General features: G+C 52.1%; 13 protein-coding genes across 13 annotated transcripts; 7 read left to right on the top strand and 6 right to left on the bottom strand.

Annotated features, from left to right (window-relative positions):
* Positions 1 to 185: 185 nt before the first annotated feature.
* CTAM01_09264 (CFEM domain-containing protein) lies at positions 186 to 521 on the bottom strand (the record flags this gene model as incomplete). Its single annotated transcript, XM_060525283.1, has 1 exon — positions 186 to 521. The coding sequence occupies one exon, from the start codon at positions 519 to 521 to the stop codon at positions 186 to 188; it is 336 nt and encodes a 111-aa protein (XP_060379988.1).
* A 2,301-nt stretch (positions 522 to 2,822) lies between these two features.
* Positions 2,823 to 3,657, bottom strand: CTAM01_09263 (uncharacterized protein; the record flags this gene model as incomplete). Its single annotated transcript, XM_060525282.1, has 2 exons — positions 2,823 to 3,155; positions 3,238 to 3,657. The coding sequence occupies 2 exons, from the start codon at positions 3,655 to 3,657 to the stop codon at positions 2,823 to 2,825; spliced, it is 753 nt and encodes a 250-aa protein (XP_060379987.1).
* A 1,251-nt stretch (positions 3,658 to 4,908) lies between these two features.
* Positions 4,909 to 6,323, bottom strand: CTAM01_09262 (DnaJ domain-containing protein; the record flags this gene model as incomplete). The annotated part of the gene is made up of 2 exons (XM_060525281.1): positions 4,909 to 5,958; positions 6,030 to 6,323. The coding sequence occupies 2 exons, from the start codon at positions 6,321 to 6,323 to the stop codon at positions 4,909 to 4,911; spliced, it is 1,344 nt and encodes a 447-aa protein (XP_060379986.1).
* Positions 6,324 to 6,683: 360 nt separating this feature from the next.
* CTAM01_09261 (uncharacterized protein) lies at positions 6,684 to 7,136 on the top strand (the record flags this gene model as incomplete). The annotated part of the gene is made up of 3 exons (XM_060525280.1): positions 6,684 to 6,738; positions 6,795 to 6,971; positions 7,039 to 7,136. 3 exons carry the CDS (start codon positions 6,684 to 6,686, stop codon positions 7,134 to 7,136), a joined length of 330 nt encoding a protein of 109 aa, XP_060379985.1.
* Positions 7,137 to 7,342: 206 nt separating this feature from the next.
* Positions 7,343 to 8,462, bottom strand: CTAM01_09260 (pre-mRNA-splicing factor slt-11; the record flags this gene model as incomplete). The annotated part of the gene is made up of 2 exons (XM_060525279.1): positions 7,343 to 8,362; positions 8,427 to 8,462. 2 exons carry the CDS (start codon positions 8,460 to 8,462, stop codon positions 7,343 to 7,345), a joined length of 1,056 nt encoding a protein of 351 aa, XP_060379984.1.
* Positions 8,463 to 10,046: 1,584 nt separating this feature from the next.
* Positions 10,047 to 11,381, top strand: CTAM01_09259 (uncharacterized protein; the record flags this gene model as incomplete). Its single annotated transcript, XM_060525278.1, has 4 exons — positions 10,047 to 10,259; positions 10,334 to 10,368; positions 10,426 to 10,747; positions 10,806 to 11,381. The coding sequence occupies 4 exons, from the start codon at positions 10,047 to 10,049 to the stop codon at positions 11,379 to 11,381; spliced, it is 1,146 nt and encodes a 381-aa protein (XP_060379983.1).
* A 758-nt stretch (positions 11,382 to 12,139) lies between these two features.
* On the top strand, positions 12,140 to 12,289 carry CTAM01_09258 (uncharacterized protein; the record flags this gene model as incomplete). Its single annotated transcript, XM_060525277.1, has 1 exon — positions 12,140 to 12,289. The coding sequence occupies one exon, from the start codon at positions 12,140 to 12,142 to the stop codon at positions 12,287 to 12,289; it is 150 nt and encodes a 49-aa protein (XP_060379982.1).
* Positions 12,290 to 12,820: 531 nt separating this feature from the next.
* Positions 12,821 to 14,094, top strand: CTAM01_09257 (transketolase; the record flags this gene model as incomplete). Its single annotated transcript, XM_060525276.1, has 2 exons — positions 12,821 to 13,195; positions 13,336 to 14,094. The coding sequence occupies 2 exons, from the start codon at positions 12,821 to 12,823 to the stop codon at positions 14,092 to 14,094; spliced, it is 1,134 nt and encodes a 377-aa protein (XP_060379981.1).
* Positions 14,095 to 15,029: 935 nt separating this feature from the next.
* CTAM01_09256 (DSHCT domain-containing protein) lies at positions 15,030 to 18,985 on the top strand (the record flags this gene model as incomplete). The annotated part of the gene is made up of 3 exons (XM_060525275.1): positions 15,030 to 15,229; positions 15,290 to 18,248; positions 18,305 to 18,985. 3 exons carry the CDS (start codon positions 15,030 to 15,032, stop codon positions 18,983 to 18,985), a joined length of 3,840 nt encoding a protein of 1,279 aa, XP_060379980.1.
* A 297-nt stretch (positions 18,986 to 19,282) lies between these two features.
* CTAM01_09255 (Snf7 family protein) lies at positions 19,283 to 20,121 on the bottom strand (the record flags this gene model as incomplete). Its single annotated transcript, XM_060525274.1, has 4 exons — positions 19,283 to 19,555; positions 19,624 to 19,839; positions 19,893 to 19,970; positions 20,071 to 20,121. The coding sequence occupies 4 exons, from the start codon at positions 20,119 to 20,121 to the stop codon at positions 19,283 to 19,285; spliced, it is 618 nt and encodes a 205-aa protein (XP_060379979.1).
* A 707-nt stretch (positions 20,122 to 20,828) lies between these two features.
* CTAM01_09254 (uncharacterized protein) lies at positions 20,829 to 21,395 on the top strand (the record flags this gene model as incomplete). The annotated part of the gene is made up of 2 exons (XM_060525273.1): positions 20,829 to 20,979; positions 21,049 to 21,395. 2 exons carry the CDS (start codon positions 20,829 to 20,831, stop codon positions 21,393 to 21,395), a joined length of 498 nt encoding a protein of 165 aa, XP_060379978.1.
* A 1,322-nt stretch (positions 21,396 to 22,717) lies between these two features.
* Positions 22,718 to 22,960, bottom strand: CTAM01_09253 (uncharacterized protein; the record flags this gene model as incomplete). The annotated part of the gene is made up of 1 exon (XM_060525272.1): positions 22,718 to 22,960. The coding sequence occupies one exon, from the start codon at positions 22,958 to 22,960 to the stop codon at positions 22,718 to 22,720; it is 243 nt and encodes an 80-aa protein (XP_060379977.1).
* A 1,901-nt stretch (positions 22,961 to 24,861) lies between these two features.
* On the top strand, positions 24,862 to 25,177 carry CTAM01_09252 (uncharacterized protein; the record flags this gene model as incomplete). The annotated part of the gene is made up of 2 exons (XM_060525271.1): positions 24,862 to 24,891; positions 25,013 to 25,177. 2 exons carry the CDS (start codon positions 24,862 to 24,864, stop codon positions 25,175 to 25,177), a joined length of 195 nt encoding a protein of 64 aa, XP_060379976.1.
* Between the last annotated feature and the right edge of the window lie 117 nt (positions 25,178 to 25,294).

Raw genomic sequence — 25,294 nt, 5'->3', positions numbered from 1 at the left:
GTCAACAACACCAGCATCGAGAAAAAAATCCTTCCCAGACGTAGCTCCCCAACAACTCCCCTTACACTGTGCACGATTCTCATGCATACAGCACCATCTTAGGTTATAAAGCAAATCCGTAGCTTTGAAAGAGAGACCCGGTCGATACATGGCGGTTTGTATCAACGAGTCAACTCTGGAGGAGCCTAGTTCTTTCCCCCGTTGTTACCGCCGTTGTTGTTGCCGCCGCCATTGTTTGTACCAGGGATGAAGCCACCGCCAGTGAGCTGTGGACAGGACTTCTGTGCAGCCTGAGCAGCCTTGATCAGGTCGTTCTGGTCTTTGCAGGCGCCGCTAACGCAGTTGACAAGTGAGTTGACATTGGCCTTTTGGCAGTAGCAATCCTTGATCTGATCTTGGGCGCAGCCACTCTTCTGGATGTCATCGTTGACACACTGCTTTGCGCAGTCGGGCACGTCAAGGCTGTCAGCAATGGCCATGCCGGCGGCGGCAGCGAGGATTGCGATGAATGATGTCTTCATTTTGAACAATGATGAATAAGTTGAGAGACTATGTAGTGTAGTGAAGTCTGGGATGGTGTATATGGGAATTATCGAAGAGGCTCGTTGCGTTGTGACTGTAATGTGTGAATGGTAAAGGTCACATTCATCTTTGAGCGCGGTTGTGGTGAGCACTTATATATGTGGAACAGACAGGTATCATATCAGGAGTCTTTGGTGATTGTTCCTCTTCTCATCCTTTTGGTCTCCGCCCCTGACGTATGGTCTCGTTCCATCATCACGATCGTCGGCGATGGAACTTGGCATTGCCTTGTTCGTCACAACATGTTGATTGGACATCGGGAGAAGATGACCGCGCAATATGATCAACTAGGTTTTCGACGCTCTGCCGAGCAGGAGCACAGGAACGCAGGAGTGTAAGAGTGCGTTCCTAAAACCTAAATCACGAACTTGTTGGGACCGGGAGTACACTGCAATGACCAGATCCCAACTTCTATACGCTTTGCTCCCTTTTCCCCGCCGACATAGCCTGCTAGTGCTGTTAATCAGCGCCCTAAGGATCTTCTTGGTTTGACAGTCAGCGCCCAATTACATCAATTTTTGTTTGGGAGAGGGTGGGTGTCGTTCTGGCGTTGATGCTGGAAAATATTCCAATGCCTAGCTTGCATGAAAGACTCTAAGTCATGGGACGAGCCGTTCGGCTGAGGCACAGGCCTGCGTTTTGATCACTTCGAACCGTAGAGAGGGCTGTGACGTTACGTATGACGGCGTGGCCGGCAACTTCAAGACGCAGAGCCGCGTCAAAGCCACGCGCAAAGATGACTGAGCACCCAACGGCTGTGCTTCTATCTGAGCGTTCTTTGGTGGCTTCGCCGAATTCCTGTCAGGTAAGCGACCTTCGAGACGTTTTCCAAAGTCAGCATCACCGAAACGGATGTCACATTATGGGTTCTGTGCGATTCCCTGAGGATCATTCAGTCGTATAGGTAATCAACCCTGTGTGCTGGCCATCAGCCTCTTGCTGCCTATTTCGGGTTACTGCGTTGTCGTGGAGGTCCGGGTATTTTCAACAGAAATTTGTCTCTCGAAACGACATAGCCCTCACGTGCTGCAACCATGACCTTTCTGATGATGCTTCGTTTGGAGCCTTGGACGTTGCACAGCAAACTTGCGGAGTTTAGTGCTCGTGTCAAGTATTCAGTACTGGCATATGTTGAGCTGCGTAGTTCCGTTCCTCATATATCAGATAAATGGCTAGGGTCGCTAAGTGGCCTGCCGAGCTTCGACATGTTGTACCGTCGCCAAGTCCGAGTTCATCAGTCGGGGGAAGTTAAACAGGGTTGAAGGATTGTTTTCTATTCCACCCCGTTGCTGTCCTGTTGGGTTTGTTGCTCCCTCTGAACACTGATCCTGGGCAGGGTGTCATGATTGTGGGGATCTAGAAACTGAAAGAGAGCATTCGGTCCTGCCCCTGATATTGCTCGCTTGGCTCGGACTGATAAGCTTGTCTTATCCCGGGCACAACATGGAACCGGTTCTGGAGTAGGAAACTATATCTAAGCCTTTTATCGGTGGCTCTGCATGGTTGGTGAATTCCCCGTGTAGGCAATAGCCGTCAGTTTGTTCACGGAATTAATCTTACTGGAAGCATATTTTCAACACTTACCTTACTGAGCTCGATGAAAGCCAGTGGGTGGATCTATCAGTGGCAGGTTGGTGGTGACATCACAGCCTACCGTCTACCTTGTCTAGATCTCTGTCATGGTCTGGACCATCGTCATCATCAAAAGTGAATCCCCTATGCGCGAGTGATGCTGTAAATAATGACTTGAAAGCCCAGGAAAGTTATGATGAGAAAGATGGACGAAATAAGAAAGATAGGCGTGGAATATGGAGTGGGAGACACTAGAACGTATCTATGTCGAAACATTGGCCGGGGAGACGTTGTTTTGAGATGGCAGCATGTGACTATAGAAATCGGCGTCACATTTACAGTTGCAATTTCTCTGTGGTTCTTCCTCCCATGCGAGAACAGGACGAGACTGCCCGGCCAGCAATGCTTAGCTCCACCCCCTTTGAGCCCGTTGAATAGCTCGATGCTATGCAGCTATTCAATGTGTGTAATGACAAGTCTACCTTTGGAAAATTCGCTGTTATTGCCACTATAAGAGTATCTCGCAAACCATAACCGCCAACACATGTGGAAGCCCCTGTAACCATCCGTCCCTTGGCGCCGATGAACCTCGCCTACCACGATCTCATTCGGTAGGTAGACATAGCGACCATAGCCAAGTCTTGTTCGGCATGTCTAGTCGATTACCCTTATCCACGCACTGAGCCTGAGCAGGGCCCCGGTCCACCATAGCTGTCCTTATCTCCCGTCTTTGTAAAGACGATGTCTGGATGGCCCTTCGGGCAGGACTCACTGTCGCTCGGGCCGTCGAAGCCGTGAATAATGGAACATGAAGGCGTCGATGAAATCTCTGGTATGTAAAGCCACCCATTGCAGCCGTCAGGAGTTCCAAGATGGCAGATTGTGCAGCAATCCTGAGCGCTTTTGGCCGGGTGCAGGTTGAACACCCAGCCGCCGCCACCCTCATCGATACCGATCCAGTTGACTTCTCGGATGAACTTGGACTTAACACACTCGGGAATCTATGATAAGTGGTCAGATACCGAAGAAAACATGGACCATCATACAAAATGGCATGACTGGCGAGTGAGGCCTGCTGCTTACCGGCTTCAGAGTAGAGGATGGAGCTGGGGGCGAGGTCAGAGAGGTAGCCGTGGAAGAAGGTGACGATGATGTGGCGGTTGAAGTCGCAAGGTTCTCAGCGTTGCCTGGACCAGACGTGTGATTCTTGATGGACAGTGTGACCGTGAGAGGAACCACGATGGCGAGAGTAAGAAGGCCTATGCATATACCGATCATTGCCTTCCAGTTCCAAAGACGTGAGACTTTCTCAATACCGATAGTCGAGGCGGCATCATCACCCACATGGACCGAGTGAAATATTTCGTTCTCCCTGGTGCCGTCATTACCGCCTTTGCCGATCCCGAGGTCTGTCATTGGAATGACAACGGCCTCAGGGGCTGAGTAGACCACTACTTGTGGCAGCGGATTATTGGTTTCCTCAACCCACTTGATGGTCGTCATGGTGGCTTGTCAGGGGAGGAATGCGACTGTGAAGGAGAGAGCGATGCGAAGGCAGGTGCGACTTCTGAGGAAGGCGAGTCTGGCGAGAACTGAAGATCGGCGCAGTGAATACAAGATGTAGAGGAACTAACAGTCCCTCTGGTCTGTCTGGTGTCGTCGCGAGAGACTTCTGTAGAAAAAAATGAGTGGTGTATGTTTGTTTGTCCGACGATGGAAGCACGGAAGGCGTGGTGTGGTAAATGACAAGCTTGTCCCGTGCGACTTTTACTACGAGGTGAACTTTGCGCCCGAACCGAAGAATACACAGCTAGGAATAAATGCCAGGCCGTTCAGGAAAGTCGGTGAACAACGAACGAGATAGGTAGCGGAGCATAAACGTCTACCTTTCCAAAATAACAAGAAGCACCCCCTAAAGGTCAGTGGCATCGCAGATCTAGTCTACCAGTCAACGTACGACTATCCGCCTTTTTATTACCACTATTACTATAACTACCACAGTACGCTTTCTAAAGCTTATTCCGTGTGGCATATGTATACATGAAGATATGGCAGTAATAGCAACAACAGTAGCAGCAGTAGCAGCTGTAGTAGGAGTAGGAACATGAACAATGGGATGGGTTATGGAGCTGCAAAGTATTGTGCCACTCACTTGTACACTATCTCTCTGCTGCCTCCAAGGCTAATTCCAAACTGATGCCTCGTTGTTAGTCTTTCCCAGCTCAAACATCATGGGAGGCAGGGGCTTCCGAGAGTTCTAGGATGCTGTGGCCTCACTGCACAAAGAAGAAGGAGCAAACAGGTAACCTTTTTGTTAGTCCACATACTTTCATTGGAACGCGAGGCCCATATTCGGCGTCTGGTAGTTGAGGGGCAGTACTATGCGCTGATCGAGACAAGGTTGCTGACCTACCTTGTGGCAGCCTCCTTGAGAAGGCCGAATTTTCTTCCGACAATTGGCCAAAGGACCGCCTCAACCATAAAAAACAATGCCCAGTCCATGTCTATGTGGTAGGATATGACAGCCTGTATCGGAGACCTCTAGTTGAAAGTCAACTGGACCGAAGGCTGCGAGTAAAGATCTCGACTGAGCCAGTCCGACTCACAAGAACTGAGTTGTATAGGATCTCAAAATGAAACCGGGGAGTCATATATTGAAATCCGACATCCGATCATCTATTCTATTACGTCTAATCATGTTCTACGCCCAAACCAGGACAACTGTGTCGGAGCTCATCAAAACAAGAGTCTCCTTTACTGAGTCAAAGACTTGGCGTCACCATCCTTGAGCTTGCCAGCGCCGACCAATCTCTTGACCTCCTCGCTCCAGACACCCTTAATCTCATCAGCCACCTTAAGGCCGTTGAGCTTGCCAGCCAAAGCCGCAATCTCGTCAGGGTCGATCTGGCCCTGGACGAGCTCGACGTCACCGAGAACAGAGTCAATTGTAGCAGCGGAGGGCTCGCCAGAGGCAAAGTAGTTGGCGTCCTTGACCGAACCCTTGAGAACACGCTTGTTCTTCTTGACAGCGTTCTTTGCCGCCTCCTTGGCCTTCTTCGACTGCTCTCTGTCGACCTTAGCCTTCTCTTCTGCTTCCTTGGCAGCCTTCTCCTCGGCCTCCTTCTTGGCCTGAGCCTCCTCGAGGGCCTTCTTCTCGGCGGCCTCCTTTTCGAACTTCTTCTTGTTCTTGGCAGCGTTGGCCTCTTGTCTGAAACGCTTGATGCGCTCGTCGCTGGCCGAGCAGTCGTCAAGCAATTTGCGGAGACGAGCGTTGTCCTCAGCCTTCTTCTTCTTGCGGGCGTTAGCATTCTTGCGTTCCGTATGGCGCTTCTGATCGCGGTTTTCGTTGTCGTCGGGGACATCCTCATCGAGATACTCGAAAGTTCTCCAACTATCAAAGTTATACCAGAAGTTGTAGAACTCCTCCACGTGCTCCTTGGAGGACTTGTCGTCACCAAAGGTCGGTACCGGCTGGGTTTTGGAGAAACGACCTTCAGCCTTGAAGACGTTGCTCCAGAGCTTGTAGAATGTGCTGCCACCCTTGGCCAGTTGCTTCTTGGTGGGGGGATCGACGTCGGCCTTCTCGTCGACTGAGTCGTACTGCTGACGCTTGGTGGGGTCCAGAAGAACCTCGGTGGCCTTCTGGATGCACTTGAAGAAGTTGTCGTCATCGACAATACCAGCAGCGGCCTTCTTGTCCGGGTGGTGCTTGAGAACCTTCTTGCGGTGGGCGCGCTTGATCTGATCCTCAGTGGCCTTCCAGCGATACTTGGTCAGACCCAGAACCTGGTAGTGGTCTTGGTTCTATGGGAGTCGGGAATCAGTCGTCGATCGCTACAGACGTAACATCTCGTATACGAGAGGCAGTCACTAACCTTCCAATCCTTGGCATCGCGCTGAAGCATCATGGGGTCCTCAGCCTCGCTAATTTCGCCATCGTCTTCATTCTCGACATTCTTAGTAGCCTCTTGAGCCTGGATACGATCATCCTCGGAGAAGGTGCGCTTGTGGCGGGCCCGGCGAGCGTGGGCAAGGAAGTGAGGGCCGACAGGCTCAAGGCTTCGCTGAGTGGCAGCAGAGACCTTGCCGACGGTCTTGAAGTCCTTCTCTGCGGACCATCCCTCGGGAACGACCGGGAGGACGTGGGGAACAACAATGGCGGAAGCCATTCTGATAGATGCGAATAAATTGGTTTATCGCAATCGATTCTTGTGCGTCTCGAAGAGCAAAGACGTCGTTGAATTCAAGAAAAAAAATTACAGGAACGTGGGGTAGAGTTTTCTTTGGAGAAGGTGTGGGTGGCGCTAGGAAGAAGGGAGGGGGGGGGGGGCGTGTCCCTAAGATTCTCCGGATGCCGGGAGCATTTTTGTGTCGAATGCCTGAGCCGATGTCTATGAAGGTACCTGGTTCATGTTTAGAATATCACTTTTTGTTCTCTGCGAAACATATGCACCAGTCAGGCACCTTCCTCCCGAACTCATCATTGTCCTAAGCTTGTTGTTTTCCTCGACAGCTTCACTGCTTTTACTATGTCGCTGCCTGCTTACCGACACCTCTGGCGCGCGGCGCGAATCGCATTCAAGGGTTTGGATTTCTCTGGCTTGTTTGAGTATCTGTTATTGACGTTTCTTCTTTCGCAGGCGATGACCGAGTCCTCACAGCAGCGCAACAGCAGATACGGCAAGGTTTTAGAGATCAAGCAACACTCAAGCCGACAGACCCTTCCTACAGCTCCGCCATCCAGAAAGCTGAAGATATTGCTAAGATCCTAAGAGAAAATGTAGTTCAGGGAAAGCAGGATGATTCTCGTGTCTTCAGTAAGTTGCGGGCATTGATATACGGCCATAACCTGTGCTGCCTAGTATACTGACGAAGACTCTGCAGAGTTGCGCATTCATGAGGACACCGAACGTGGAGACAACGACTCGATTAAGATGGCCGGTGGCGGGTCGGCAACAATGGGCGGGTGTGGCTGCAGTTGAAGGGAAGACATCGAGGCAGGTGTGGCATATGAGAGATGCCTGTAATATTGTATAACAAAACAAATGTACAACAAAACCCTTGATACCCAGGCAGTTGGTATGAAGCCTTCCACTCCATCTCGATTTCCAGTCGTCAAACCCTGATGAAATCAATGACGCCTAAACTCCCTTGAGATGCTACCCGAGTTTCCTTGGTCCCTCACATCTCAGTCGCCCTGTAGACTAACATACTGTGCGCCATCGTCTGCGCCTGGCGGGGGTGCAACGACTGGTGCAGCTGGCGAGTGAGCGGCGTTTCCTACATCCGAGCGACCGGCAATCTGCCTCTTTACACCTCTGCCATCGGCTCCCCGCGCGTTCGCCTGCCCTCGTCGAGCGTCCATGAGCATCTGTGAACGCTGCTCCTTGTCCATCGTCCCGATTGCTTTGGGGACACCCCATCGCACACGCAACGGGCATCCTGCAATAACGGCACGACCCTGACATGATGCAGCAGCTTTCTCAGCCCCCTCTCTCGTTTCGTAGTTGACGAATGCGCAGTGTGACATATGGGAGCAAACCAGACTTTTGAGTCTGCCATGCGTTTTGAAGAAATCTCGGATCTTGTGCTCAGGAAGGTCGTCCTCGATCCCGGTGATGAAGAGGGACATGATATTCTTGTCAGCCGGAGGCATCCAATCCTGTGGTCCAGGAGGCAACTGTGCAGCGCTTGGAAAAGCTTGCTTCGGCCTGCCCGGCCTCGCACCTAGAGCTACGGCAGCTCTCGAGTCTCTGGTTCGGATAGGTCCTGGCCCACCGACACCGGCGCCGACGGCTGGGTTGCCACCTAGTCCACCGCTTGAACCGGAGCCTTTCTGACCCTCGTCGTCGGGATTCTCGACGGCGCGGCCCTTTCGAAAGTACGGTTTACTTGCAGCCAATCTTCGCAGGAGTTCTCTAGCCTTTTCGTCCGTTTTTTCGTATTCTTCGACTCCCGCGCGACCTTCTTCAATGGCGAGTTCGTTATTTTGGGCAAAATATTCGCGGTTGATGTCGGACGATGGCCCCGGGGCTACCATCTTCAAGGCTGCATCGCGAACCACGATGGGCAGCCCAAAAGAAAGGTCCAGCATGCATGCCTGGCAACAGTTTTTGAGCCGCGCGCAGGTCAGGCAGATGTTTGTTCGCTTCTTTCGGCCGTGTGCTCGGTCAGCACTCCAGCTGAAGACAGTGAAAGGTCTCGTACACTACGACGGAGTGTTAGCAGAATGCTGAACGTTGAAAATAGAGTGGCGGGGAAGGTAGCAATACCAATTTGCACTCGGAGCCATAATCTTCTTTCAACATTTTGACGTAAGGATTCTCTGGTAGACAGTTTTCGCAAACAGAAGGGAAATCAGTCGATTCCCAGCCTGAGCGATTCAGGTCTTGTTTGATTTGTGGTGGCATGGCGCCTCGGGGTTCGCAGAGCTCTGCGACGAGTGCGGATCGTGATGTGAGGTGGCCGATGATACGGATCGTGAGATTTTTCAGTGTGGTGAGCGAAGAATCCTGATGTCGCTCGCGAAACTACGTAGGAATGAATGTCGAGCGCGGGCCCGACCGCGCAGGGTTCACTCATTACGGTGCCTACCTACCCACTCCCCACCACATTTCCTCACTCTAGTCTCCAGGTACCGATACGGAGTGCGTATCTAAAAGTGTGGCGTCGAGCTGCTATCAGTGCTCCACGTCCCGCCTCTTCACGTGATATCCGCCACATTTGCAAACTCGCTGGGCCAGTCACCGAACATCTTATCTACATAGTATTCCTCGTGCACGTAAGGCTCATTCAGTACCTTAAGATACTTCAGTTATAGAGTTTTGACTGGACAACCTGGATTCAAGGCATCACGAGTACGAATAGTGTGTGCTGTGTATATTTGAATTACCAGAGACCGAGAAAGTTCCCGATCGATGATGCCCTCCTGGTCTGGTTGTGAAACCAGGGTGGACGGTCGTCTCCAAAACTCCGAAGATGCTCTTGAGCCGTAGAACGCATCAACAAGTCCCTGAATCGACTGTCGACAAGACTGATTGATGGTGCCTACCTGGATATCCGCGTATCTCTAGAACCAGGTAGGTGGCGGATACTCAAGCCCAACCACATCAGGGAATAATCTGGAAGGTGCCTCAGAGGCTAAGACGTGTGTGCAAAGTGTGGCAGTCTATCAGATCGTGCTAGGTAGAAGAACCATAAGCTAAAAATCACTACCAACTGTTCGAATTCGTATTCGGATTGGATAGCCCCTGGCCGGTATGCATATGTTTCCCGCCTAGCCGTCGTCTCACCGCCTGCTCAACAAAGCAAGTACTCGAACCCTTTGCGCCTCTCGATTGGACAATTGCCAGAGATGGGACCCCTGGAGCCAGGTCTCTGTCAATTTGAACTCTGAAGATCCCTGCGACCACTACCAGGTAAATGGACATTGGACAACAGTCCGGCCTCGCGTTTTTCATCTCATTTTATTGCACCAGACTTTGCCTGGTGGCAGGTACTACCGTGCTACGGCCTGTCATTAGCTGTTGTAACGCCCAGGAACAGTGGACTGGGAGGACTAAGAGGGGGATGTTGGAAATTTGACACAGCCAAAACGAGACAATCTCGACCGTTGCCGCGTCCCTTCGACTCCTTTTTCCGCTTGATACTTTGTCACTACTGAAAAAAGCCTACGCCCCCGCTCTCCCGAATACCAACCCGATTGCCCGTCCTAATACCTTACCGATCTTGTTGTCCTGCGCTTTCAATTTATTCCTTCTCCTTCCTTCCTTCCTTCCTTCCTTACCTCCTTCACCCTTCAGACCAAATACTTTACAGCCTTCCAGGTCTCCACCAAGTTTCTCTTCCTGCAAACAACTTTCCTACACGTTGTCTATTCACTACTCAACACAATGGTTACTTCAACAGCCTCTAACCTCGAGCGCGAGGACCATGCTCGCGATGCTCAATTCAATAAGGCACTGCACGGTACAAGTGCTCAGGCCACTGGTGGTCTTGCCGCCATGTTCAGCAAAGGCCGTGATGCGAAGCAGGCTGCCGTCGATGAGTACTTCAAGCACTGGGACAACAAGGCGGCAAAGGACGAAACTCCCGAGGAGCGCGCAGTATGTAACTCGACCTTTTCCCAGCCTTGAACCTATCTTTACTTGTCACGGATGCTGACCTTTGCTTGACATAGGCTCGTACAGCTGAATATGCGACCTTGACCAGACAGTACGCGGCGCCCCCCCCCCCCTCCTGTACAAACACTAGCTAATTCTGGTTTTATAGCTACTACAACCTGGCGACCGACCTGTACGAGTATGGTTGGGGCCAGTCCTTCCACTTCTGCCGTTTCTCCCACGGCGAGCCCTTTTATCAGGCGATTGCCCGTCATGAGCACTACCTTGCCCACCAGATCGGAATCAAGGAGGGTATGAAGGTGCTTGACGTCGGATGTGGTGTTGGCGGACCTGCGCGCGAAATCGCAAAGTTCACTGGCTGCCACGTCACCGGTCTGAACAACAACGACTACCAAATCGATAGAGCTACTCACTACGCTGCGAAGGAGGGCCTGTCGAAGCAGCTTGAGTTCGTCAAGGGAGACTTCATGGTACGTGGTTGTTATAGTGATCAGATCCATATTCAAATGATTAACGTTGATCTTGCAGCAAATGTCTTTCCCCGATAACTCCTTCGATGCCGTCTACGCCATCGAGGCCACCGTCCACGCACCCAGTCTGGAGGGTATTTACAGCGAGATCTTCCGTGTTTTGAAGCCCGGTGGCGTCTTTGGTGTTTATGAGTGGTTGATGACGGACGAGTACGACAACGACAACCTGGCCCACCGTGAAATCCGCTTGGGCATCGAGCAGGGCGATGGTATTTCCAACATGTGTAAGGTCTCTGAGGGTCTGGCCGCCATGAAGACTGCCGGATTCGAGATGCTCCACCACGAGGATCTTGCTGACAGGCCCGACCCCATGCCATGGTACTGGCCCCTGTCGGGAGAGCTCAAGTACATCCAGTCCGTCTTTGACATTTTCACTATTGTTCGTATGACCAAGGTGGGACGATTCCTCATGCACAATGTAGTTGGTGGACTCGAGGCTCTCAAGATTGCCCCTGCCGGTACGAAGAAGACGGCCGACAGTCTGGCATGGGCTGGCGACTGCCTTGTTGCTGGTGGCAAAGAGCACTTGTTCACACCTATGTACTTGATGGTCGGAAAGAAGCCCGCCAACTAGGCGTCACTTTTGTACGCCTTGGATGCAGAGATGACGGCATAGACGGACACCAACGGAAAAAGATTAGAGGCTATGAATTTTTCTACTCGCTGTACGAGTGTTACACCAGTACTATAATTGTAATTAGGCAACTGCAGCCAGACGGTTTTAACGACAATTCACGGTTGGCCATGATAGATAGGAAGTTAGGAAATGTGGGTGAGAGTTTTTCCAGAGGAAAATACGCTGGCCGATAAGCTGGCAAAAGTGACTGGCTACTACACAATGTCACATAGACGTGAGTCCAAGACGAGAGTTCCACATGCACATGCTTATGGCAGACTATTGTTTGTCCATGTAGCCCCCATCGCTTCTCAGCTCACCATCTATGGAAGCGGGTCAAATATTGCAGCAGGTTGCGTGCCGTAGGTAGCTATTGTGTACCGGCTGAGATTATGGATAAGGAGACTTGGGCTATCCTGCAAGGCAGTACATACGATAAATAGCAAGTTTAACGAATGATCCAGAGCCCATTACGGCAGGCCACATAAGAAAGACACTGCTCGAACCTTTTTATTCCTAACAGCCATGAACGAGGGTTGCGGATGATGGTGTCAGCTGTGCACATGATCACCATCACAGTTCTGGGTATTGCTCAAAGACTTTCTGTGGAACATGCATACCTATTGCCCAGACCACCTCATCGAGTCCCTTTTCGTTGATTCTCGCTCGGACCTAAGTGGCTCGCCGTTCGGATGGAAGCGGGTGGCACCGGGCGCATGGTGCGCAGAAAGCGTTTGCTGAGTAGGAAGCTTATGGAGATCCGTGTCCGGCCGTCCCTCGAGGGGGAGCTTAAGCCCGACGCCGACAAAGGAGTACTTAGAAAGGCCGATGCAAACACTCCCGTTAGCTGGGCTAGCCAGGAGTAATGCCAAGAGTATCCGTATTAACGCAGAAAATTTATGGAAGGGAGTCCTTAGGAAGCCAGCGGAGCTTATCGGGATTAAATCGGACCTGGGTTTGGGCGCAATCTGGATGGGGACTAATCGTTGAAATACAGCGTGATTGGCTCAGAAAAGTTACCCCCGATTATCTAATGCTCGAGAACACCGCTAATACTGAATAGGGCTAGCTCCCCGCCCGGGACCTCCCCAACGCTGTTGTCTGGCAGCTCGCCGCAATTCAACGGACTCAACGCCCATAGAGCTGAGCAAAAAAAAAAAAGGCTGCGAAATCCCTCGAGAGCTCCCCGTCGACTTTCTCATCCCTCTCACTTCGACGTCCAATTCTCGTCGTTGGCCATCGTCAACCCCACCACCCCGAGGTCACGTCTTGTCCATCCACGACATTTTTCTCCTCGTCTCCTCATTATCCAGATTCTCTTGGGATAACTAGCTTCTTTCGCGTTGCGACCTGTGCGTCTTTTCTACCATCCAATCCTCCTAAGACCAATATTCGCGATGTCCCGATTCCTCCGTCCCGCAGCACGCCTGGCGTCCTCTGCCAGAGCTGCCTCCCTCCGCACCTCCCCCATCTCTCAATTCGTTAGCCGGCCTGCTGCTTTCACCATCCAGTCACGGACATATGCCGACGCAAAGGGAACCAAGGACTACACTGTCCGAGAGGCCCTCAACGAGGCCCTCGCCGAGGAGCTTGAGGCCAATGACAAGGTCTTCGTTCTGGGTGAGGAGGTCGCTCAGTACAACGGCGCATATAAGGTCACAAAGGGTCTTCTGGACCGGTTCGGCGATAAGCGTGTCATTGATACACCCATCACCGAGAGCGGTTTCTGTGGTCTCGCCGTTGGCGCTGCCCTCAGCGGACTGCACCCTGTGGTAAGTTGCTTCCCCGGCAAGTCGATAAGGTCCATGGACTTTGAATTTGGCTATTCAAATATCCGAGCAACAACTCTCTAGCTCGAACTTATGGAATCAAGGTTTCGGTGGCCTGTGACTGACTCTTGTGTTTCCTCCAGTGCGAGTTCATGACCTTCAACTTCGCCATGCAAGCCATCGATCAGATCGTCAACTCCGCCGCTAAGACCCTCTACATGTCCGGTGGCATCCAGCCCTGTAACATCACTTTCCGCGGCCCCAATGGCTTCGCCTCTGGTGTTGCTGCGCAGCACTCTCAGGACTACTCAGCCTGGTACGGCAGCATTCCTGGTCTGAAGGTCGTCTCCCCTTGGAGTGCCGAGGACGCCAAGGGTCTGCTCAAGGCGGCCATCCGCGATCCCAACCCCGTCGTCGTTCTCGAGAACGAGCTCATGTACGGCCAGACTTTCCCCATGTCGGAGGCTGCCCAGAAGGATGACTTCGTTATTCCCTTCGGCAAGGCCAAGATCGAGCGCTCCGGCAAGGACTTGACCATTGTCACGCTCTCCCGATGCGTCGGCCAGGCTCTGGTTGCTGCTGAGAACTTGAAGAAGAACTACGGCGTCGATGTCGAGGTTATCAACCTGCGCTCCGTCAAGCCCTTGGACGTCGAGACCATTGTTCAGTCTGTCAAGAAGACCCACCGCCTGCTTTCCGTTGAGTCTGGATTCCCTGCCTACGGTGTCGGCTCGGAAATCCTGGCTGTGACGATGGAGTACGCCTTTGACTACCTTGATGCGCCCGCCCAGAGGGTCACTGGTGCCGACGTCCCTACCCCTTACGCGGCCGGCCTGGAAGAGATGGCTTTCCCTACTGAGCAGATCATTGAGAACTACGTCGCCAAGATGCTGCGTCTGTAAGAGAGTTGCGTGTTGTGGACGAGAGAGTACAGGCCTGGGCAAGCTGCCTCTTTGTGGCTTCCGAGGTGGAAGCTGATCTATAATGGCCCTTGGAGCTCGATAGACTTGGGGAAGAAGCTTGTACTTGTATGTTGCTTAGTTGTCATATATATGTCTCATACCCTGGGATTACAACTGTATGCGATGATCCATGCGCTATGGCATAAAGTAGTGAGCCCTTCGCCATTACGGAGTTCAACGTTGTCATGGCTGGGGCGGCCGATGAATGTCAGAGTGACGAAACAAAATATCCCTGGGCAAAATAGGTTCAGAGCCCAGGGACCGGGGAAATGAGGATACCATCTATGTGCGCCATCTATGGCCTGAAGCCACTCAGTGATGAAATAATTTGTCACAAAAACCCCAGGAGCCCGATGATAACTAATATGGAAGTCGTAACCGCTTTATGGCAGAGACTCCTCCATGTGCGATCTTGACTGAAAGTCATCCATCAAAGCTGCCCATCTCGAGCGAAGGTTACCCAAAAGCCTTCCCTTAGAATCATGGCTATTTTGTGATTTCCCCAACTAAGGTATGTAACCATGCGGCCTTTCACCTCAGGTGCTCAAATATTTTGCCTTACCTAAGGGAAGGAGAGGTAGGAGGGGCACACAAATGGAGGTACCTGAGGTGTCAGGTTACAGTGCGGCCACCCCGCACAGCGTCATCAGTGACCACTGCAGTCTCGCCTATGGGTAAGGTACCGTACCGCCTAACTTCATCCCACATCAAGTCCCTTCTTCCTCCCATACCTACCCCAAGATATACCAGCACTTGGCCTTTGTCAATGATAAGGTAGGCTAAGAGCCAATCTTATCGTCTCATCTCATCTGGCGTTCGTCTCGGCTCATTCTTTCGACAACGTTACGCAGCCCCCGCCGCAGATCGTCGTCAAGATGGCTTCCGACCTGGCTACGGCCATTCAAGGTCTCCATCTCGAGGACCTTCCCGACTCCAACATTGATGACATCTTATTTCAGCAACGGCCCAGCAAGCGCATCAAGCAAGATACTTCAGAGCTGAAGACGAGTCTGGAGACTGACTTTCTCATGCCATGCATGAAATTCTCACCTGAATGGCTCAATGGCCTGCAGCAGTATGCCCTTCAGACGCCAACAAATTCTGCCTTCCATATTCATTAGCTGATTTCTCCTAGGCGCTGGGATTGCCCCGTGGATTATACGGAACTTTTCAAAATTGGCAATCCTCAAACCAGGACTGTGACTCGCTTTGAACGGCACGGTCTTGAGGGCAGAGTGAGTGGCTACCGAAACGTTACCGTGCCTGCCAACAGCGCTACCGCCAAGAATTCGACCTCATTTCTTCGCAAGCCCGCCAATAGGGCTGATTTCGTCCGTGGAGCTGCCGGATTTTTCCCCTTCGCACCTGGTGGTCTTGATGGAATCGAGGCAACCGCCGCACTCGAGGACCAGGTTCACCGGTCTGGAGGCGGAGAGGCTACAGCTGCATCAAATAACAAGCTGGAGCGGGTTATTAAGCTTGGTACCGAAGGCGGGCTACTTGAGATTGCGCCTGGACTGAGTAGAGGATTCAATATCGATCAAAAGAAGCCAGATGAGGACGAAGCCAGGGCGATTGAGCAAGAGCTGGGCCAAGAACCAGAACTACCCCCAGGGACCGACGAAGCAGACGGCGAAGCGCAGACAAATGGCGATAAGCTGAATGAGATTGAGTCCGAGGACGAAGAAGATAGCGAGGATATCGACGCTATTCTGCCTGTCGAGTTCCCCGCTCTCGAACCTCATGGTGCCTTGGCCGCATCGAGTGCAAGGAAGGCCGGCCGAGAGTGGGCTCACATGGTTGATATTAACAGGGACATCACCAACTTCAGAGAATTGGTGCCCGATATGGCAAGAGATTGGCCCTTTGAGCTCGATACTTTCCAGAAGGAAGCCATTTATCATCTCGAGAGCGGTGATTCTGTCTTCGTCGCCGCACACACATCAGCCGGTAAAACCGTTGTTGCCGAATACGCCATTGCCCTCGCAACGAAGCACATGACCAAGGCTATATATACGTCCCCAATCAAGGCCCTGAGCAACCAGAAGTTCCGAGATTTCCGTCAAACATTCGACGAGGTCGGCATCCTGACGGGTGACGTTCAAATCAACCCGGAGGCCAGTTGCCTGATTATGACAACGGAGATTCTAAGAAGCATGCTCTACCGTGGAGCCGATCTCATCCGAGACGTCGAGTTCGTCATTTTTGACGAGGTACACTACGTCAACGATTTTGAGCGCGGCGTCGTTTGGGAAGAAGTCATCATCATGCTTCCCGAACATGTAACACTCATCCTTCTCTCGGCAACGGTTCCCAATACCTATGAGTTTGCCTCCTGGGTTGGACGCACTAAACAAAAGGATATCTACGTCATCTCAACACCAAAGCGACCTATCCCATTGGAACACTACTTGTGGGCTGGCAAGAACATCCACAAAATCGTTGACTCCGACAAGAAATTCATCGAGAAGGGTTGGAAGGAGGCCAATTCGGCGATTCAGGGCAAAGAGAGGACCAAGGCCCCCGAGCCCGTTAACGCGCCCCGCGGCGGTGGTGGTCAGAGAGGTAACCAGAGAGGAGGATCCCAGCGCGGCGGGCAGCGAGGGGGTCAGCGTGGCGGCGGTCCTCAGCAAAGAGGCCGTGGTGGAGCGCCGCGCGCTAATCACAACCCGGGTCACATGGGACGAACAGGTCGTCAGGGTGGGTTTACCTCTGCAGCCCAAGACAAGAACCTCTGGGTTCATCTGGTTCAGTTCCTCAAGAAGTCGAACCTTCTGCCTTCTTGCATATTTGTCTTCTCAAAGAAGCGGTGCGAGGAAAATGCCGATGCACTCAGTAACCAGGACTTCTGCACAGCGACTGAGAAGAGTGCCATTCACATGACTATCGAGAAGTCCGTTGCCCGACTTAAGCCCGAGGATCGGGCTCTGCCACAGATTATCAGACTCCGTGAGCTTCTGTCCCGAGGTATTGCGGTTCATCATGGAGGGCTGTTGCCAATCGTCAAAGAGATTGTCGAGATACTCTTTGCCCAAACACTTGTCAAGGTACTTTTCGCCACGGAGACTTTCGCCATGGGACTCAATCTACCGACTAGAACAGTCGTTTTCTCCGGATACCGTAAACACGACGGCCATTCCTTCAGAAATCTGCTTCCTGGCGAATATACACAGATGGCTGGCCGAGCAGGTCGCCGTGGCTTGGACACAGTCGGCTCGGTTATCGTCGTTCCGCCGGGCGGGGACGAAGCTCCTCCCGTTGCCGACCTTCAGAAAATGATTCTAGGAGAGCCGTCGAAGCTCAGATCCCAGTTTCGTCTCACTTACAACATGATTCTTAACCTACTCCGAGTCGAGGCTCTCAAGATTGAAGAGATGATCAAGCGTAGCTTCTCGGAACATGCTACCCAGCAGCTGCTACCTGAGCATGAGAAAGCAGTTAAGATTTCGGAGGCCGACTTAGCCAAGATCAAACGAGACTCATGTAGCGTATGCGACGTGTCTATGGACGAGTGCCACCAAGCGTCAGAGGACTACAAGCAACTCACCGGGGAAGTTTACAAGTCTCTCATGGGTATTCCCATCGGTCGCAAGATGTTCAGCCAGGCCCGCTTGATCGTTTACAACAGGGACGGTATTCGCACACCCGGCATCTTGCTGTCGGACGGCGCAAGTGACAAGGGGCAAGGTGGACCTACTTTACATGTTTGCGAGATCAGGCTCATGAGGGAGACCCGTGATTCGACAGACCTTCTGCCGTTCATCCCGGCCTTCCGCAAGTACTTGACTCCGCTACCGCAGGCGAAGAAGCACATGCGGATTAAGACCCTGCAGGTCCCTCTGAGTGATGTTGAATGTTTGACGAGGTACGTCACCAAGGGCATTGTGCCAGAAATTTTCCAGGGCGGGGAGAAGTACGCAAAGGCAAAGGACAGACTCCATGCGCTGTGCCGGTCGTGGGATGATCTTTGGGACGAGATGGACCTCTCCAAGATAAAGAACCTCTCATTTCAAGAGGTGATGAAGAAGAGAAAGGATGCAGAAGGCGTTGCCTCATCCTCGCCTGCTCTTTCTTGTCCTCAATTCTTGAAGCATGTAAGTTGAGTTATGGCCGACTTGAGAGGAAATTCAATCGCTGACATTGATTATAGTTTGCCATGTGCCATGATCAGTGGCTTATCAAGGAACACATCTCTCAGCTCCGGCAATCCCTCTCAGACCAGAACCTACAACTTCTGCCAGACTACGAACAGCGCATCCAAGTGCTTAAACAGCTCCAATTCATTGACGAAAGCGCCAGGATACTGCTGAAGGGAAAGGTTGCCTGCGAAATTCACTCGGGCGATGAACTCGTTTTGACAGAGTTGATCTTGGACAATGTGCTCGCCGACTATGAACCAGCCGAAATCGCTGCCTTGCTTTCGGCGTTTGTTTTCCAGGAAAAGACGGACACACAACCAAATCTTACGGGCAACCTCGAGCGTGGCAAAGATACCATCATTGCTATCAGCGAGAAGGTCAACGAAGTCCAGACGCTGCACCAAGTTATACAGTCTGCAGATGATTCGAATGACTTTATTTCTCGGCCTCGCTTCGGTCTGATGGAAGTTGTTTACGAATGGGCGCGAGGTATGAGCTTCAAGAACATTACTGATCTGACCGATGTCCTGGAAGGAACTATTGTGCGGACTATCACGCGTCTGGACGAGACATGTCGTGAGGTCAAGAACGCCGCTCGCATCATTGGAGACCCGGAATTATACCAGAAGATGCAGACAGCTCAAGAGATGATCAAGCGCGATATCACGGCAGTTGCCAGTCTGTATATGTAGACCTTGTTTTGCATGTGAGCAGCAAGCACACGCTTGGTTTTTCGCTCGAGGTTGATGGGAGCTGGTCCAGTTTAGTTTAGTTTACCTTAGGAATTAAACAAAGTGGTCATCTTTTCAGCCGCCTCACTTTCGCTTCGAAATTTGACTTTGCGCCAGAGGTTCGTTCAAGACCTGTTACTCTTCCCAATACGAAATGTGTTGTGCGCGTGCCCACGCCCGGTATAACGCCTAGTTCCCTATGTGCCAAACGAGTGAAGCCATCCCACCATGCTCAAATCAACGCTATTCCACCCAAACTCAAGCCCTCAGCGCACGTAGTCGCTGCTGCAACGCATCTTCCTCCTCTGCAGTAGGCTCGGCAGACACAAGCTCTTCCTTAGCCGGTGCCGCACTGTTGAGTTCAGCATTGAGCTGCACTCCAGCGTCATCGGCCAGCTTGCCCAACAGCTCGTGTACAGCATCATCAGACACTTGTGCACTGGTAGTCTGCGAGATGGCGTCCTGATAGATGCCGTTTGAAACTGCATACTCTTCGTTCTGTTGCTTGAATTGCTCGAGTGTGACGAGGGTCTGGTAGCAGGCAGTTAGGAAGACAAGTCACGACAACAAATTTCATAGCTCACGGCTCGGTGACATACCTTCTCGGGGTTCATGTTCTTCTGTGCCACAGACATAGTACGAGATGATTGACCCATCATGTGCGTCATGCGATTCATGGAATTATTGGCTTGAATTTGCGCGGCAGAGAGCTCAGCCATGTCAGCCATCTGGTCCATCTGTTGAGCCAAGGCCTGCTTGGACAGAAGCATTTTGGCCTTTTGGTAGGCTTTTGCCGTCTCCCCCTTCTTGAGCAGCTGTGCGATTCGGTGTCAGCAGGTTCGGATGCTTTCATCATTCGACAACGTACATCTTGAATCTGCTTCTTCAATATAGGGTCTTGTTTAGCGGCCTTTTGCGCTTCTCTCCGGGCTTGCTTCGCTTGGAACTGAGTGCCGGTTAGTTTACAGGTGTCGCGAGGATCCGCGAGTATCCCAAGCTTGCGCAGGTGGAATAAGTCTGGAACTTGGGCGGACATCTCGACATACTCGTGCCTGGAATTCGACCTGCATGTCGCGAGCAAGTGCGCGGTTCGACATCGTGACTATTTGCCTATCGGGTCTGAAGTCGGAGACAAACGTAGCGGCGGGGTCTCTAGTGAGGGGTTATCTTGAGTCGGCGGGCGGTCGGAAGCGTATGACAAGCGGTATTTCGATGGTTTCGGGGGGTTCTTTGTTTGGATGCGTATGTCTGAAGGTGCGTAGCGAGGCTTGGGTGATGTTGTGCAAAAGTGACAGCAAGTGTTTGTAGTGTAAAGGATAGCCAGACATCAAGCAGTAGAGCCGGACCCCCAGGCGTCACCTGTATACGCTGCCTTTGACCAACCCATATTCGGACCCCGACAATCAGCCCAGGTGTGACCGGCTGGCTCACGCTCGCTGATGACGCAATGGGGACCGGTAGTGCACCGCCCTACCAGCCACATTCTCCCCGCCACATGCGCCATGTGGCCTACCTTATCCCAACTGCGAAAAGCCAGGTCGTAAGTCGTCGTCAATACCGGTACCAGACATCAGTACAGACATAGTTTACCTGATGTTAACCTCGTGGCCGGCCCTTTGATGTCCCGAAGTCCAAGATGTCACGACTCACTGGAAGGTCAAATGCCCCGCCTCTCGGATTGTAGGAATCCTGTGTTATCAGGGTACTATTACCCCTCAAACGAACTCCCAGGGTGCAATAGGATTTGATTACACAATTTCATCATTCGGCTCCTCCTCATCAAAAATTCGTATCGCGAAACAGAATGGCTACGCGAGCGAGAATGAATGTGCAAACATTCCCGCGGCCACCTCTGTTAGAGAAGATATCTCGTCACTTACGAATTGTGTGGAACGGCTTAGTGATTGCGGAAACTCGAGATGCCTATTGGGTTCTGGAGACACATCACCCCCCAAGTTCGTCACAAACCCGACCTGTATAAGTGTCAGAATGTGTAGCAGTGATCCAATTGACACAAATAACAGCGTACTATTTACCACCAGCGGCTTTGAAGGTACCGCTTACCCCGACCCGTCGAAGCACGTACTGCGAGTGGAAAGGTGGAGCTACGTATTATACAATCACGGCTCCTAAACCGTCGTCTGGGACATTGCCTGAGGTGATCTCTAATCGAATCTGGTCTTACGAATCACCAACACCCGGGTTCGAGGCGATTAAGGGCTACTTATCATTTTATGCTGACCCGTGGAGTTGCTTCGTCGACGACGAGGCAGTTCAGCCACAGCCGGGCGACTTTTACGGAGGATGGGTGACTTCAGAGATCGATGGGATCGTAAAGGGAGCTCATGGCAACTGGGACCCTGTGGTGTAATATTCAAACAACAGTTTTGACGGAGGCGAGTCGGTTGTGGTGGACGGAGACATCGGCATCGGGTGCACTCATTGCCCGGAGTCTTCATGTAGGCTGAGGGTGCAATGACAAGGTTACCTGCCGGTCGTAACCTTGGTAGCCGACTATTCATGTCCATAAGTCCCAGCTTGCTCGTCGTGTTGTTCCAGCACACGGCCAGTAACTCAGGAAGATGCCTCTTTCGTATCGCTTGATTTCTTCCAGGTATTCAACTCGTTGCAGATGTGAAGGTTCAAGCAGATTGCTCAGTCCTTGTCACGAACTCGTAGGCCCAGATCAAGCATTCACTCCGACATAGGCAGTCAAAGCTCAAGCTGGATTCCCAGCACTGATCAAGTTTAGTGGCAAGTCTGTGGAACCTAAGAGCTCCGTGTACATCCAGTCTGGTTTAATATGGTCGTGTGACACTGAGCTATAACGAAACAAACATCCGTAGAGTTACAGCTCCGTTCCTGTACGTAGTATATTCTTTCTTTGTTCGACTTTGGCTATGGGTCAGATAGGTCGAGATTGTGAACGCTGCTCTCAGAGGAGTTGAAGCGGCATCGCCCCCCCCCCCTCCCCTGCGAGAGCTCCTGTATCAATCAGGGAACATTTGAGCCACAACGTTTTGATAGATGAATATGCAATCTGAGGCCATCGATAGCGACAACAAGATTGTAATGAAGCAAGACCACAAAGACTCAGTAAATTGCGGGCGGGCCGATACATTCGTGCAGCGAGTCAACGACAATGGGCAGGCGGCGACTTTTGAGGCTTGTCCACTGTCATCAGAATAACCTTGAGCCAAGCTCGTGCACTTAGGCACATACGGAGTAGTTGCTGGATCACCCGGGAAAGCTTGGGAGGACGTGATAGGGTTTAATGTCTTCGACTGTCGAAGGTTGAATACTGAGTAGGGGTCTCACACTATGTTGCAAGATTCAAACTACACACACCATTCATCTGCTGTCAGGTCAAAAGCAACGGTCCCCCCAGACTTGTACTCATCCAGCAAAGCATCTGAAGACTGCTGACAGGTGAGGTCTACCAGCAGAGACCGGCCCGAGGACAACTTGTCGTGACACAAAGTAGACAATGCGTGGAGAGCGAGGATGCACGACGTGCCAGGTAGTGCGACGAGTAAGTGCCTCTGAGTTGCGAACTGCCTAGAGTCTAATCCGCTAACTCATTAATTTGGATCGGACCATCCGGGTAGGTTGGAGCTTCGAGGCCGTTTACACTTTCGGGGCAATACATAGAGGTACTCGTAAACGAGTCGCGTTCTGGAACCCTGAGTCTCATTAGATGGCCAGTGCTACGGATCTGCGGCATTCTCTACCCCTGGATCGCCTCGGGAAGCCAGGGATTGTGGTAAAGTGTGGCTCGGTGGCATCATAGTATGTACTCCGTAAGGGCGGTTGGCGCATCTTGGTACGTGAGCTGGCGAGCCAATAGCACCACAGGAAGTGAGTTGAGAGGACCCCTCTCCAGGAAACGACGGCAGGCATATAGGCTCCACTGACAAGAGACAAGACGCGCGACATTAGATGCCTTTAGACTCCCTTGCTGAGAAAGCTCTCCCTGTGAAGCGGCGGATGAAGAAAAGCATAACAGGACACGAATCTTGGCTGTAGTACGGGTAATAGATGGCGATGAAATTCGCAAGCCGCAACCCACATTGCTGGACCCAACCAACCGGAACGTTTCATGGGTGGCCAGAGAGCCTTCAGCCCAGTTCCCCGTGCCAGGTGTACATGACGGAACTCTTTTGTGACTCAAGATCAGCCGTCCGTATGTGCTCCGTACCCAACGTAATCAATTCAATCCCATCTGAGTCGGGGCGTCGTTGTGGCACCGAGTTCCAACTCAGGAGGAGAGCCAGGATGCCGCCATTTTGAGGCTTGCTTGCCTAGTTAGTTCCCAGTCATCATCCGAAAGGTACCTACTCCTACGAGAATCATCTCTCGAATCGGATCTAATAATAAACGCGTCGACCTGGTGGGCATTGGTCAGAGATTTGGAAGTTGGAGTTGAGGTTCAGCCCCCAAGGCCCGTGGCCCCCCATTGCCCCCCTCCTACCGTAATACTAATGGAGTCCAACGAGTAACTTCCCTAGGACCCGAGTGGCTGAGGTTAGGACCTCCAGGTACCACCCACCACGTCCACGGACTGAGCCCACAAGTGAGGAGGGAGACTGGCGTGTTGGATAGCTGCTTCTGCCGGGGAGCAACGGGTGGCTAACTTTAGCAGCAGCGGCGGCGGCGCAATGGCTGAACGCGTATGTGCTCCATGTGCGGGCGTCGTGTGCTTGAGGTAAGGTGTTGTAGGTAAGTGTGTACTCAAGTGCGTACCTATTAAACTCACGCACAGCAACCTTTCAGGCTGCCTTTCCCATGCCAAGCTAAGCTTACAGGTTGTCGCATGTCAGCTGTCAGCCAATGTTGACACTTGGTTTGACTTAGGAATGCAGTGGGTGAATTCGACTAGGTATGTGGAATAGCTGAAGAAGGCACGAGGGGGCAACTAAGGTAGAGGGTTGAAAGGTAAGGTACCGCAAGTCATATCACTGTCTGCTTACCTGACCTCCCTGTCGCAGAAGTACTTTGTGAGTCCTGGACTGTGAGAGGTGGACCGTAAATTGCGGACTGCGGACTGCCGAGGGTGAAGCAGAAATGAGGCGGTACTACAAAACATCCAGAATGGTAAATCTCAATCCAGATGAGGTGCTGAAGGGCAGCGGCCGTTGAGCTCATTCCGGGACGGGTTCAGGGGTGGGAGCCCCATTCATTTGCCTCGGGCGAGATTGCGAGCACTATGGAAGAAAGGCTAAGGAGAAGGGAGCGTAGGGAGGAGTCAGGACTCATGAGTGAGGAGTCGGGCATCAGGATACGACACGCGACACTGATATTGAGGCTTTAAATGGATGGACGGAAGGAAGGTGACGGGAATATACCTAATCAATTACAGTTGAGTCGGACCCGAATGCCGTCCTGTCCTCTGAATCTGAGGTATGGTAATTTGCGGCAGAAACAGTCGTGCAGTCTGTCAAGTTTCTGATAGTTGTATTCACAGTTCACTTCATACATGTGGCAAATGTGGATGGGGATGATGGGAAAAGGAAATCCCCTGAACACGACACGGGCATATGGGCACACGGGCGCCGCCTAGGTATACTGGGACGTCGCGCCAGGCGTGTTTCCGTTCCGTGGCTCCCGTGTTTCCTCTCCAGTCCATGAGCGGGACGGACCACCAACCAGTCCAGCCGATGCAAGGTAATCCTCTTTTCCCAAGTGACACTGACCTGCGGCCTCGAGACACGCTTATCTATCTGACGAGAGCAATGAGGCTGGGGCGAGCCAACAGTGGAGTGGGAAACATTCAAAGGCAGAGGAGAGCGCCTCTCACATTCAATAGGGCCAATTGGTGGTTAAAAACGCTACCGTCGATGGGCAATGAAGTAGGCACGGTAAGTAGGGATAGAAGTTGGTGCGAGACATGATTGCTTCTCTTCCTCGATAACAAGGTACCAAAAGTAAGTAGGTAATTACTTGCTCTTGGAAAGATAGGGGTAATACCCGCCAGGAGGCTTTTGTCAGGAGCATGCAATGGAACGTCCCTTCTCTGACTTCCGTTTGGGGATCGCACGAGTCTCCCTCAAGTTCTTCAAGGTGGTGCGCACTATCTTAGCACCTGTTGGTACCTACTACCGGCGGTCGCTCTCGCTGTCGCTGGCTGCCATGGCTAGAACCCACGAACTTTGAGGAATTATGGACCGCCAGGTTTCCACTGTGCCAGCCCAATAGGTATCTGTGGAAGCTGTGTCCCGCAATCCGCCCACCACCCCGCCGTCTATCATGGCGGCATGACCCACTAATTAC

The sequence above is a fragment of the Colletotrichum tamarilloi genome, assembly GCF_030869305.1.
Source record: "Colletotrichum tamarilloi strain Tom-12 chromosome Unknown Scaffold_36.1, whole genome shotgun sequence".
In the NCBI taxonomy this organism is placed as follows: domain Eukaryota; kingdom Fungi; phylum Ascomycota; class Sordariomycetes; order Glomerellales; family Glomerellaceae; genus Colletotrichum; species Colletotrichum tamarilloi.
This window is presented reverse-complemented; position numbering and strand designations above follow the sequence as displayed.